The sequence below is a fragment of the Hypanus sabinus genome, chromosome 26 (assembly GCF_030144855.1).
Source record: "Hypanus sabinus isolate sHypSab1 chromosome 26, sHypSab1.hap1, whole genome shotgun sequence".
Classification (NCBI taxonomy): Eukaryota; Metazoa; Chordata; class Chondrichthyes; order Myliobatiformes; family Dasyatidae; genus Hypanus; species Hypanus sabinus.
The window spans coordinates 7289128-7303836 of NC_082731.1; the positions used below are offsets into that span (position 1 = coordinate 7289128).

The 14709-nt window shown below is 45.2% G+C and overlaps 1 protein-coding gene across 3 annotated transcripts in view; it reads left to right on the forward strand.

The window, feature by feature from the left end:
- LOC132381817 (HHIP-like protein 1) overlaps positions 1-14709 on the forward strand; it is a 105833-nt gene that overhangs the window by 38462 nt on the left and 52662 nt on the right. For 2 of the 3 annotated variants that reach the window (XM_059951430.1, XM_059951428.1), the window contains exon 5: positions 2841-2967. The exons of the other annotated variant lie outside the window; for it this stretch is intronic. In XM_059951430.1, the coding sequence (XP_059807413.1) occupies positions 2841-2967 (127 nt within the window). The remainder of the gene's footprint in view (positions 1-2840; positions 2968-14709) is intronic. 3 annotated transcript variants of the gene reach the window in all.

The following is a 14709-nucleotide window of genomic DNA, read 5'->3' on the forward strand; positions in this document are numbered from 1 at the left end:
GTGAGTCACCCTCATTCTGCCCCCATTACCTCCCTTGGACGGTGTCAACCAGTCAGTCGGATGCAGACTGGGAAACATGAGATGCTGAACTCAGCAGGTCAGGTGGCACCTGAGGTGGGGAATACATAGCCGAAGTTTCGGGTTGAGACCCATCAACAGGATTAGAAAGGAAGGGGGCAGAAACCAGAATAAATTGGGAATGGCACTATTCTTGACCAGTTAGATGAGTGAGTTGCCTCAGTACAGTTGTCAGCCAATGAGTGAGAGGTGGGGAATGTTTTACGAATATTGATGTCAGTATTAGCTAAGGAGTAAGAGGCAAAGGCGTTTAGGGAATATTGATATCGGTGTCAGCCAGTGAGTGAAAAGCAGGGGTAACCTTAGAGATTATTGATGACAGGGGCTTGACAACAATACAGCAGGTACAGGCCTTTTGGCCCAAGATATTTTGTCAGTTTTTTAACCTATTCCAAGATCAATGTAACCCTTCCATCCCGAATAGCCCTTCATTTTTCTATCATTCATGTGCCTATCAAAGGGTCTGCCTCTACCACCCCCCCCCCCCACGCCCCAGGAGTGTGTACCATGCACTTCCCACTCTCTGTGTTTGAACTCACTTTACACCACACACTGTCGGAGCAGTGCTGCCAGGATCATCAAGGACACGACCCACCCAACCAACACACTTTTTGTCCCTCTTCCCTCTGGGAGAAGGTTCAGGAGCTTGAAAACTCATACGGCCAGATTTGGGAACAGCTTCTTTCCAACTGTGATAAGACTGCTGAACAGATCCTGACCCGGATCTGGGCCGTACCTTCCAAATATCCAGGCCTGTCTTTCGGTTTTTTTGCACTACCTTACTTTCCCTTTTCTATTTTCTATTTATGATTTATAATTTAAATTTTTATTATATTTACTATCGATTTGTACTCCAGGGAGCGCGAAGCACAGAATCAAATATCGCTGTGATTGTACACTCTAATATGAATTGTTTGGTGACAATAAAGTAAAGTTTAAAAAAAACATACTTGTGATATGCCCCCTATACTTTCTTGCAATCACCCCTAAATTACCCTCTCTCAAATGAGCCATTGCTGCCTAGAAAATAACACTGGTAAAGTCTCTTCTTTGCAGGATTAATGCCTTTACTTACAAGTGACAAGTACTTTAAGAACAAAGAACAATACAGCGCAGTACAGGCCATTCGGCCCACAATGTTGTGCCGACCCTTAAGCCCTGCCCCCGCCCCCATATTAAATTCCTCCAATTGTTTGCTTTCATGACAGGGCCAGTAATGTTCATATCTTATGGCAACTTACCCGTTCCCCTAAGTAACCCAAGGTGGAGGTACTCAAGGATAGATTGACTCTCTCTGTGACCTTCTCCCCTCACGTGAACCCCTAGATAGAGGTTGGGTGGGCAGGGGTTGTGAAGAAGGTTAAATTGTCATCCGGCAGCCGCTGATCACAAAGAATCCCTGTTGTCTTCTCCTTCATAATTCATGTTCTCAAAGATCACCCATGATTCCTAGTGATCACTGACACTGCTCTGCGTTTATGTATGTGTAACAGTGTCTGTATGTTACTATAGGGGATAAAGAGCTCCAGAGATTCATCACCCTTTGAGAAAGGACATTTTTTACACCCCTCATTTTTAAATGCCCGGCTCCTTATTTTGTAGCCTTATCCCCTTGTTCATCACTCTCACTGGTAAAAACATCTCAGCGTCTACCCTGTCAAATCTCCCACTTGAATAAAGTCATCCGATATTCTTCTAAACTCCACAGGAACCAAGCTATCAAGCCTCTTGATAGTACAGCCATCTCCTCCCAGGAATTAGCTCAGTGAAGTTCTGAAGAAGGGGTCTTGGTCCAAAACAATAACTGTTTGTTCATTTCCATAGATGTTGCCTAACCTGCTGAGTTCTTTCAGCAGTTTGTGTGTGTTGCCTTTGGGTTTCCAGTTTCTGCAGAATCTCATGTTGTAAAGAGCCTATTTTATTGTAGACTTTCTCCTGTGTCAGATTAGCTAGGCGACTCTCCTTAGGACTGCTTCCAATGTTACTATGTGTTTTTATTTTAGGCAAGGGGACTTAAACTGTGCTTGATGCCCAGGTGTGGTCTCACCAACACCCTGCACAACTGAAACAGTCTCCTCAATCTTAAACTCAAACCCTTTGTAATGTTCTTTGCCTTCTTAATGACCTGCCTGCCTGTCTGTGGTTTATGTACTAAAACACCTAGATCCTTTTCCATTGCTTCCTGTCATTCTCCCTCCTGTTCCCTTCTCACTCCTTCCTCCCTCCATCTCACTCTCATCTTCCTACTCGCCCTCCTACACTTCCCTCATTTCTAAATTCCTATCCTCCCACCATCACTCTTCTGCACAACTTCCTCTCTCATTCTGTCTCCATCCCTCTCTTTTATTTTATATCTTACTCTCTATCTTCTTTCTCTCTGTCTCTGCCACTCCTCTCCCCCGCTCCCTCTTTCCCCTCAGTATCCACTCACCCGCAACCATCCTTTTCTCTCTCATTGTGGGTGTACTGTTGCGACAATATCTGTGGACTGCCTCAAACAATGCTTTTTACTGTCTATTCTGATATACATATGATAAATAAACCTGAATCTCTATCTGCCGTCTGTATGCCCCTCGCTCACCCCTCAACCCCCCACCCCAGCTCTAGCCCACCCTTTCTACCCTCACACCCCCCTCTAACCCCTCCCAGTCCCCCTACTCCTCCCTCCCTGTCCCCCCTTCCTCCCCCTCAGTTCCCCCTTTTTGCCTCTCTCCCTCTTGGGTGGAGTTAACTTTTGTTGATTCTTCTTTCCTGTCTTCCAGATGATGTCCTACCAATTTTCGCCTATCCTCACAAGTTGGGCAAATCAGTGACAGGTGGTTATGTCTACAGAGGCTGTGAGATGCCCAACCTCAATGGGCTTTACATCTTCGGAGACTTCATGAGCGGGTAGGTTCTCGCCAGGTCCACCGTTCACAAATGGGACCAGCTCCAAGGCCCAGCTGGACCAGTCAGAGAATCACTGGAAGAGGCAATTTGCCCCATCCTGCCCATACTAGATCAAACTGGACTTTAGGTTAAGCCAAACACTGTGCTGACCCTTGTGTCATGGCTGCTGAAGAACTATCAGGACTTTACCCTTCCATTACCCCATCTCATCCAGAATGGCTACTGACTCACAACTCTAGTGACGTGGGCTCACTTCTGATCTGTGGTGCTGACTGTGCGGAGTTTGCATGTGACTGTGCACTTCCTTAGGGTGCTCTGGTTTCCTCCAAAATTACATTGCCCTAGTGGGTTGGTGGATGTGGAATCTGGGATGAGGAGAGTTGATGGGAATGTGGGGAAAACAGAGAAAGGATATTAGTGGGGAATGATATTTCACTGTGAACCAGCATAAGCATAGTGGGCTGAATAGTCTCCTAACTCATAAGGAAATGTGAAAACAATGGATATCAAGTGTTGTATTCATTATTGAGGGATAGTGCAGGGCACACCAGTATGCCTGCATGCAGGATACTCCCCAGATAATCCTGCTTGTACAGTATGTGAACCTCTAACTGTGTGGCATAGGAATAACCCTTATTAACCACCGTTACTTCTTCCCTTCTTGGGGAAAACAAATAAAAACTAAGTATGTGCTTTTTGTCTATAGAACTGCATTGAAACTTTAGTCACTGGCATTGAGCAATTTAGTTCACTTTACCCATAGCATAAACATAAAAAAATGCCAACATTATAACTCTCTTTCTCTTTGTTTTTAATGGTCTCCCTCTCTCTTTTCCCCAATTCCCTTTTTTTTAAGAACAGTCTCATTTTGTGCAAATGTTTTCAATGTCAGAACACTTTATATAAAACTTTTTATAAAAAAGGTCAGAGTAGATTGAACACTGCAGAAAAGTGAGAGGATTATTCTATCTCTTCAATCACTTTCCCTAAGCTATTAAGTTATGGAGTATATCTCTGGTGGGACCGATAAATGACCAGATCTGGTACAGGTTCCTGGAACTGTTGAAGCAGATGGAGATTCGGTGAGCAAATACAGCTTTCAGATTTTTAAACATTTATTTATTTACGGGATGATGGGCTTCGCCAGCTAAGCTGGCATTTATTGCCCATCCCTAGTTGCCCTTGAGAAAGTGGTGGTGAGCTGCCTTCTTGAACTGCTGCAGTCCCTGAGACACAGGTACACCCACAGTGCTGTTCGGGAGGGAGTTCCATGACTTTGACCCAGCCATAATGAAGGAATGGCAATATGTTTCCAAGTCAAGATGGTGAGTGACTTGGAGGGAGATTTACAAAAGGTGGTGTTCCCAGGTATCTGCTGTTTTCGTCCTTCTAGATCGTAGTGGTCATGGTTCTGGAAGGTGCAACTTTAGGAACTTTGGTGTGTTGTTGCAGTCCATCTTGTAGATAGTACATACTGCTGCAACTGTTCGTCGATGGTGGAGGGAATGGATGCCTGTAGAAGGGGTACCAATCAAGTGAGCTGCCTTGTAGTGTCAAGTTCCTTGAGTGTTGATGGAACTGCACTCATCCAGGCGATTGGCGAGTATACCATTACCCTCCTGACCTGAGCCTTGTTGATGGTGGACAGGTTTTGTGGAATCAGGAGGTGAGTTAAATGCTGCAGGATTCCTAGCCTTTGACCCTGTCTGGTAGCCTCTGTGTTTATATGGCTAGACCAGTTCAGTTTCCTGTCAGTGGTAACCACCCCCCACCCCCAGATATTGATATTAGGAGTTCCGTGATGGTGGTGCCACTGAATGTCAAGAGATGATGGTGAGAGCCTCTCTTGTTGGAGATTGTCATTGCCTGGCACTTGCGTGTCTGGAATGTTACTTGCCACTTGTTAGCCCATGCCTGGATATTATCCAGGTCTTGCTGCATTTGGGTATGACCTGAATTTCAGGTACTGTATAACTGCTACTGAGGATGTAGAGGATAGAATGGGCACCTCAACATTCCATGAGTAATAATCCACAGTGAGAAGATATTTGTCTCTTTTCATCTCAAAAATGTCTGTGCCTGCAATTTGCCATGGAAAGTCTGGGAATTTTGTGGAACAGAGAGGTTCATCATGATATTTAGAACCATAGAACATTACAGCACAGAAACAGGCCTTTTGGCCCTTCTTGGCTGTGCCGAACCATTTTTCTGCCGAGTCCCACTGATCTGCACCTGGCCCATTTCCCTCCATACCCCTCTCATCCATGTACTTGTCCAAGTTTTTCCATAAATGCTAAAAGTGAGCCTGAATTGACCACTTCATCTGGCAACTCATTCCACACTCCCACCACTCTCTGTGTGAAGAAGCCCGTCCCCAATGTTCCCTTTAAACTTTTCCCCCTTCATCCTTGACCCATGTCCTCTGTTTTTTTTTCTCCCCTGGCCTCAGTGGAAAAAGCCTGCTTGCATTCAGTCTATCTATACCCAACATTATTTTATATACCTCTGTCAAATCTCCCCTCATTCTTCTACGCTCCAGGGAATTAAGTCCTAATCTATTCAACCTTTCTCTGCAAATCAGTTTCTCAAGTCCCGGCAACATCCTTGTAAATCTTCTCTGCACTCTTTCAACATTATTAATATCCTTCCTGTAATTTGGTGACCAAAACTGCACACAATACTCCAAATTCAGCCTCACCAATGCCTTATACAACTTCACCATTACATTCCAACTCTTATACTCAATACTTTGATTTATAAAGGCCAATGTACCAAAAGCTCTCTTTACAACCCTATCTACCTGTGATGCCACTTTTAGGGAATTTTGTACCTCTATTCCTAGATCCCTCTGTTCTACTGCACTCCTCAGTGCCCTACCATTTACCTTGAATGTTCTACCTTCGTTCGTCCTTCCAAAGTGCAATACCTCACACTTTTCTGTATTAAACTCCATCTGCCATTTTTCAGTCCATTTTTTCCAGCTGGTCCAGATCCCTCTGCAAGCTTTGAAAACCTTACTCACTGTCCACTACACCTCCAATCTTTGTATCATCAGCAAATTTGCTGATCCAATTTACCACATTATCATCCAAATCATTGATATAGATGACAAATAACAATGGACCCAGGTCTGATCCCTGTGGTACACCACTACTCACAGGCCTCCATTCAGAGAAGCAATCCTCCACTACCACTCTGTGGCTTCTCCCATTGAGCCAATGTCTAATCCTATTTACTACCTCAGCATGTATACCTAGCGACTGAACCTTCCTAACTAACTTCCCATGCGGGACCTTGTCAAAGGCCTTACTGAAGTCCAAGTAAACAACAACCAGTGCCTTCCCTTCATCCATTTTCCTGGTAACCTCAAAAAACTCTTAACAGATTTGTTAAACATGACCTTCCATGCACAAAGCCATGTTGAATCTCCCTAGTAAGTCCCTGTCTATCCAAGTACTTGTAGATCCTATCTCTTAGGACTCCTTCCAATAGTTTACCTACTACCGACGTCAAACTTACCACCTATAATTTCCCGGATTGCTTTTAGAGCCCTTTTTTAAACAACGGAACGACATGAGCTGTCCTCCAATCCTCCAGCACCTCGCCCGTTTGTCCAGTTTTCTGTATGCTTCACATAATCTCCCAGCTGTGTGCTCAGACCAGGTCTCCACACAGTTTGCCTTGCTCCTAGGTAACATTGTTTGATGCCTTGATGTCATTGATTGATTTGACTGATGATTTTGGCATGCATAGAATCAGGAATGACGAGTGTGGAGCCCTTTGGCAGCAAGCCATCAAGAACAGTTAGTGTGTCACTTTCAAGCCAGTAAGGTTTGCGTTCGAGAGTTCTCTGGAACAGCTAGCCATCCATGCTCACTGTAATACTCTGGTTGTGAACGTGTTTTATTGTATTACTACAGTTCTGCTGTTGGGTATTTTATTTTTTGCAGTTTCTTTGTAAAATGCAGTGTGTTTTCTTAATCTAATATTGCAATCCAGTATTTTGTTTCTGTTAAGATAATTCGTCATTTGATTAACTTGTATCAGCCATTCGAGTTTGTCTTGATAACATTCTCTCCAATGGGATGCCATGGAACACTCAGGAGAGATTGGCAGCATCCAGTTTCTAGGAAAACGTGGGTTTTTGAGGGGGTCTCTTTTGCTGGAGATGGGGGAGAGGAGCACAACGGAAGATGCTCACAGAACCCCACCCGAATGACAGACCCCACTGTAAGGAATTCCTTGTGCAGTCAGATGGCTCCACGGAGGAAGTGCGAATACTCATGAGTTCACCAGCTAGTTCGTAACAGACTTTGAGGAAAGTTCAAATCACATGGGTTCAGCGCCTTGAGTAATTAAAGCAAAGCACAGCAATGAGCTCCAACATTTATATGCACATTATACATTAGTTTAACAGTAATGGGCCCTTTGTCTGTTAAAGTGGAAATGTTTGTAAATATACTTCCACTTTACACCTGTGTAAGTTCTGTTGTTTCCTGGGGAAAGGCAACTTCTGGAGGGGGCAGTATTTATATAGCATTCACCATAATTTTCATTAACTTAACAGAACATTCCAACTTACCTGTTTGTGTTCGACCTGAATCATGCCAACCCTAGACATGTGTTGTTTGTTGGAAATGATTGTCTCACTGTTATCCACGCTACCACCCAAACAGGACCCCCTACAATTTGTCTACCGACACAACTGATCAACAGACAACGCAATAGCCATTGCTTTAAATACCGTCTTACACATACTGAAATCCCCATGACTTTGCTCAGACACACCTGCCTGTCCTTTGATACAATGTCTATCCTTGGGTTTTAAAGTCCCAACTACAGTCTTCTTTCAGCCACAATTCAGTGCTGTCCACAACATCATACATGCCAGCTGTACTACAAGTTCATCTACCTTATTCTGTATACCGCAGGCATTGAAATATAACACCTTCAGTCCTGTAATCATCTCCCTTTTCGATGGTGTCCCCCTTATACATTATAACTCATCGCATTGACTGCAATTTTGCCCTATCGTCAGCCTCTACTTGCTGCACGCTACACACACTGCCTCTGTTTGTAAATCAACAGCCCCACCCTCAGCTCTATTACTCCAGTACCCATCCACCTGCCAAATTAATTGAAACACCCCCCGAAAAGCTTCAGGCCACAAGGATATTGGTCCCCCTCGGGTTCAGGTGTAACTCATCTCTTTTGTACCTTTCCCCAGAAGAGGTCACAATGATCCAGAAATCATTGGAATGATGCTTGTAACGTTCTCCTTCGGGTGTAACGAAACGCCGAATTTAACGTCCGGATAAACCACAGTTAATAAGAACCAGATCGCAGTAAGATTAACCATTTACTGTTCACTCTTCACATTAACATATGGTGAAAACTGTTGATAAAACAATACAAGATTGATACAGTATTTGTTCCTTCCTTAATATCACATTTCAAGTGTAAATACTTGCAAAGGTGACTATAACTACATTACACTAAGGTGCAGTATACAGGGAGAGTTTACCTGCTCCATTGACTACTTTAAATACACTTCCATGCAAACTATCCGCGACTCTTTAACTAACGAAAGCATAAACATTATCTACCGTCGTTACCTCTAACAGGATCAGCATTAACATCTTAGTTCAATATATCGATTATCTATTAACTTACAGCGTTGCTCTCACTGTGATTTCTCATGCCTGCAAAACTACTTCTGCTCAGGTGAGCCTCGTGGAAAGCCCCCACCCTCGCGCTAATTTCAAACCGGTGTTTTCCCACAAGACGCGGCGAAACCGGATGTGACGTCATCGCATGCCGATATATTTTACATGCAATGAATATACTTTAAACACTTCTAATTCTAACTAGAAAATACTATTGAATGAATCACTAAGCGAAAATATTATAAACTAAATAACTGTTGTAAAGACAGCACACTCCCCGCTTGACCTTCGTAAGGTCACAATGAGCAGAGTACAAAACTTAGTCTCTTAATCAGTCATTGGGTAGAAGTAGAATAACTTCTGTAACTGGCCTTTGGTAAATTTTCACATCGCCTTGGTCGGTAGTCTTCAATTCGATCTTCCTGACATGTCCATCCTCGCTAGGGAATGTAGCAGTGATTCTGGCCATTGGCCAGCTGTTGCGGGTGATCTGCTTGTCCCTGAGCAGGACTAGGTCTCCGACTTGAAGATTCCTGCGGGGTTCTGTCCACTTTCGTCTCTGTTGCAACGAGGGTAGATATTCCTGTCTCCAGCGGGACCAGAACTGATTTGCCAGAGCCTGGACTTGTCTCCATTGCTTTGTGTACAAATCCTTGTCTGAGAAGTCTCCTGGTGGAGGAGGTGCTCCTGCCTTCTGCGTAAGGAGCGTTGATGGCGAAAGTATAAAGGGGTTTTCTGGGTCAGAAGACACAGGTAGGAATGATTGTGCGTTTATAATGGCTGTGACCTCTGCCATTAGGGTGCACAGTACCTCGTGGGCCAATCGGGTGCGTTGCTGCATCTCAGGTTTCCTTTTCCGGGTTTTCCGTAAGGACGTGAACCGTTTGACTGCCTGCTCTTTGTTATCTGGTGAGCGCTGGCGTGGTTCTCTGATTGGCAATGGGGCAACCCCATTATTTGCTTCATCTCTGAAGACCTTGGTGTCTTTGATTTTTAAAGAAATGGTATCTTGAGCTGATTGTGCAAGTTTGTTGTCATACTTCGTTAGAGCGAAGACTGACTGGCCCAGCGACTCGTCGCTTGCCTCGCGCTTGTTAACGCCTTGTTGTGCTTCCTTGATGCACGGGACACTCGGGCAGGGTTGAAAGATTGAATGGCGGCCACTCTCTAGCACATTGGTCTTGAGTGTGTTAACCATCGGTTTGTGTACGTCACCGAGACACACCTCTCCTATCACCACCCAGCCCAGATCCAGACGTTGCGCGAAGGGGGCGTTGAGTGGTCCATTGATCTGCTGCCTAACCTTGTGTACCTGGATAACATCTCTTCCTAATAGCAGGAGTATTTCCGCTTTCGGATCCAGTTCTGGGATGTGTTTGGCGATGTGGTGGAGATGCGGCTGGTGTAGCACCGCACTTGGTGTCGGGATCCCAGCGCGGTTATTCATGATTTCATTGCACTCTAAGAGCGGAGGGAGACAGATGACGACTTTACCATCCAGGGACTCGATCTGGATGCCTTCTGCCTTCCTTCCTTGGGTTTTCATGTTGCCTGAGCAAGTTTTGAGGTAGTATGGGAACCGCTCACTCTCAATGTTGAACAATTTAAAGAACTCTGGACTGACTAGCGAACGATTGCTCTGATCGTCCAGAATCACATAGGCTTTGATGGCCTTGTCTTTGGCTCCTTTAGGGTACACCTTAGTGAGGCAGATCTTGGAACAAGAACGACTTGACTGAGCTTGACCGCAAACTTCTGTACAGTTCGTGCTGACAGCTATTGACCTAGAGTGAGCCTCTCCCTCCCCGCCGTCCTGTTGTGGGGGTGAAGGAGCGCTCTCGGTTTGTGGTGACAGGTCGGGATGCATGGCCTCGACGTGATCTGGGCTGCCACATTCCGGACACTTCACGGCGATCGTACACTCTCTGGCGAGGTGAGAGGTTGAGGAACAGCATCTAAAACATATTCTTTTCTCCTTGAGAAGAGCCGTCCTCTCTTCAAGGGGTTTTTCCCTAAACATTCTGCATGCTTTCAGGGGGTGAGGTTTGTTATGCAATGGACAATACTTGCCAGGGTCGTTGTTAGTCGTAAGGGCTTCGGTCTTGAGCACTGACACGGGTTTATCAATGTTGAAAACATTCGAAACGGATCTGCCTGGCTTGGTGTAAATCGAACTGCTTCCTGGACCTACAAGGCTAGGGTCGTTTCGCCTCTTCGCCTCCTTGCACACAAACCTAGTGAGGAGCTCAAAGGGAGGAAATCGACCATCGTGGTCTTCCTTGTACTCTGAGGCAACAGTCAGCCACTTGTCCTGCAGCCCAAATGGAAGTTTGTCCACAATTGGTCTAATCCCGGATGGAGTATCTAGGAATACTAGACCAGCTGAATAGCCATCTTCTTTGGCGCCTTGGATCTCCATGAGTAAATCTCCGAATTCTCTTAACTTAAAGTGATCTTTGGCTGACACCTTAGGAAAGTTTTCCAGACGTCGATATAGCGCCGCTTCAATAATGTCGGGGGCCCCATATCTCTCCCAAAGTCTCTCCCACGCTTCGCTTAAGGCTAGCTCAGGTTTGTTGATGTACACTGAACGCATGCGTCTCACCTGGTCGCGCGATTCTTTCCCCAGCCATTTCGCCATAAGGTCCAACCTTTGGGTTGCACTGAGCTGGACCCCGTCAATCACGTTGGTGAATGTGGAGAGCCAAGCACGGTAATTTTCGGGTTTATCGTCAAACTGGTACAGTCCCGAAGTGACGAGATCCCGTCGTGCTAAATACTGCAGCGTGGGATCGGCTGCAAGCGGCATGCGGGCTGGAGAAGTACGTTGGCGCCCATATGACTGAGAACGCACGTTTCTCATGGAATTTGCCATCCTGGATTCAACCTCCGCGTCTCTTCGCATCGAACTTTGTAACTTTGGTGTCAAAGTATATCGGTTGTCAGCTCTTTCATTCTTGACTTCATCGCGGGGCCGCGAGGGTAAATTCTCTTCCTCGTAGCTGGGGAAGTTATCGAATAGGTATGGAGAGGGGAGACGAGCCTGCCTGTCTGCTTGATATTGTACATAGTCGCTTGTGCGTTCCAGTCTGGTCCTTTCCAAAGCAGAACTTGTTTCGGTCAGATCACGCGACCCTTCAGCTTCTTCTATGTACTCTGCTTCCACCCTGGCAGCTTCTCCTTCTCCTTCTAGCTGCAGCACATGCAACTCTGTCGATATTTTTGTCATTTCCAACTGGGTTTCGGCTTCTCTGGCGGCCTCTTCTCTTTGTCTGGCAGCCTCTTCTTTCTGGATTTCGGCTTCTCTGGCAGCCTCTTCTCTTTGTCTGGCGGCCCTTTCGGCTTCTTTGGTGGCCAGTTTCATTTTCAAAACTGCTTCTTGTTTGGCGTAATGCAGTCGCACCTTGGCGGCTTCTGCCTTGGCTCTTGCCTGTGTGGACTTACTTGATGTCGTTCTACTGCCCTTGTCGCTGGGTGCCATCGACTTGATCCCGGATCGAGCTGACATTGCAGCACTTGGAACACCTGATAACGCCTGGGTGGGCTTACTTGATGTCGGTTTACTGCCCTTGTCGCTGGGCGGCGTCGACTTGATGCTGGATTGAGCTGACATTGCAGCACTTGAAACACCTGATAATGCCGCTTTTTCACTGTAACGTTCTCCTTCGGGTGTAACGAAACGCCGAATTTAACGTCCGGATAAACCACAGTTAATAAGAACCAGATCGCAGTAAGATTAACCATTTACTGTTCACTCTTCACATTAACATATGGTGAAAACTGTTGATAAAACAATACAAGATTGATACAGTATTTGTTCCTTCCTTAATATCACATTTCAAGTGTAAATACTTGCAAAGGTGACTATAACTACATTACACTAAGGTGCAGTATACAGGGAGAGTTTACCTGCTCCATTGACTACTTTAAATACACTTCCATGCAAACTATCCGCGACTCTTTAACTAACGAAAGCATAAACATTATCTACCGTCGTTACCTCTAACAGGATCAGCATTAACATCTTAGTTCAATATATCGATTATCTATTAACTTACAGCGTTGCTCTCACTGTGATTTCTCATGCCTGCAAAACTACTTCTGCTCAGGTGAGCCTCGTGGAAAGCCCCCACCCTCGCGCTAATTTCAAACCGGTGTTTTCCCACAAGACGCGGCGAAACCGGATGTGACGTCATCGCATGCCGATATATTTTACATGCAATGAATATACTTTAAACACTTCTAATTCTAACTAGAAAATACTATTGAATGAATCACTAAGCGAAAATATTATAAACTAAATAACTGTTGTAAAGACAGCACAATGCTTATGTGAGAATGCTGTTCTTGGACTACAGTTCAGCATTCAACACAATAATTCTATCCAGGATGAACAGGAAGCTCGAAGACCTTGACCTTGATCCTGCCTTGTGCAGCTGGATCCTGGATTTCCTGTCATATCGCCAGCTGGTGGTAAGAGTGGATTCCCTCACCTCCACCACTCTGACTCTTAACACAGGAGCCCCTCAGGGCTGTGTACTAAGTCCCCTCCTTTACTCCCTCTATATCCATGACTGTGTTGCCACCTGCAGCTCCAATCTGCTAATTAAATTTGCCGACGACACTACATTGAGTGGCCTTATCTCAAACAATCGCAAGGTGGCCTACAGGGAAGAAGTCATCTCTCTGACACAGTGGTGTCAAGAAAACAACCTCTCTCTCAATATTGCAAAAACAAAGGAGCTGGTTGGATTACAGGAGGAATGGAGATGGACTAACCCCTATTGACATTAATGGATCTGGGGTTGTGAGAGTAAACAGCTTTAAGTTCCTTAGCATCCACATCACCGAGGACCTCACGTGGTCTGGACACACCAGCTGTGTGGTGAGAAAGGCACAGCCGTGCCTCTTACACCTCAGACGGTTGAGGAAGTTTGGTATGAGGCCCCCAAATCCTAAGGACTTTCTACAAGGGCACAATTGAGAGCATCCTGACTGGCTGCATCACTGCCTGGTATGGGAACTGTACCTCCCTTAATCGCAGGATTCTGCAGAGAATTGTAGGGTCAGCCCAGCACATCTGTAGTTGTGAACTTCCCATGATTCAGGACATTTACAAAGAGAAGTGTAAAAAGAGGGCCTGAAGGATCATTAGGGACCTGAGTCACCCCAACCACAATCTATTCCAGCTGATAGCACCTGGGAAACGGTATCGCAGCATAAAAGCCAGGACCAACAGGCTCTGGGACAGCCTCTTCCACCTGTCATCAGACTGATTAACTCACGCTGATTTGAGTGTACTTCTATGTAACATTGGCTGCTTTATTATAAATTACTATGATTGCACATTTAGATGGAGACATAATGTAAAGATTTTTATTCATGCATATGAAGGATGTAAGAAATACAGTCAATTTAATTATTTCAGTTCAATTACTTGCTGAGTCGTGTGGCTGTTGGAGATAGCTAACGAGCCTAATTTGTTTCAAGCCATGGTGAGAGGGTTACACACAGTACTGTATGACTTTGCTGCAGATTTAGTTCTTCTTCATCTCTGCGCAAATTTCATCCAGTTTACTCTCTGATGCAGGAAAGCTTTCATAAACCTGAGCTAAGTAGATGTTGGTATCTTCCATGAGGGCAGAGTCAGCTTCTATCTACTCACTTTTGCATGGCATCCTGACAGAGTGTCTAGTGTTGTGAAAGAGACAGACAGACAGACATACTTTATTGATCCTGAGGGAAATTGGGTTTCGTTACAGCCGCACCAACCAAGAATAGTGAAGGAATACAGCAATATAAAACCATAAATAATTAAATAATAATAATGAGTTAATCATGCCAAGTGGAAATAAGTCCAGGACCAGCCTATTGGCTCAGGGTGTCTGACACTCCGAGGGAGGAGTTGTAAAGTTTGATGGCCACAGGTAGGAATGACTTCCTATGACGCTCTGTTTTACATCTCGGTGGAATGAGTCTCTGGCTGAATGTACTCCTGTGCCTAACCAGTACATTATAGAGTGGATGGGAGTCATTGTCCAAGATGGCATGCAACTTGGACAGCATCCTCTTTTCA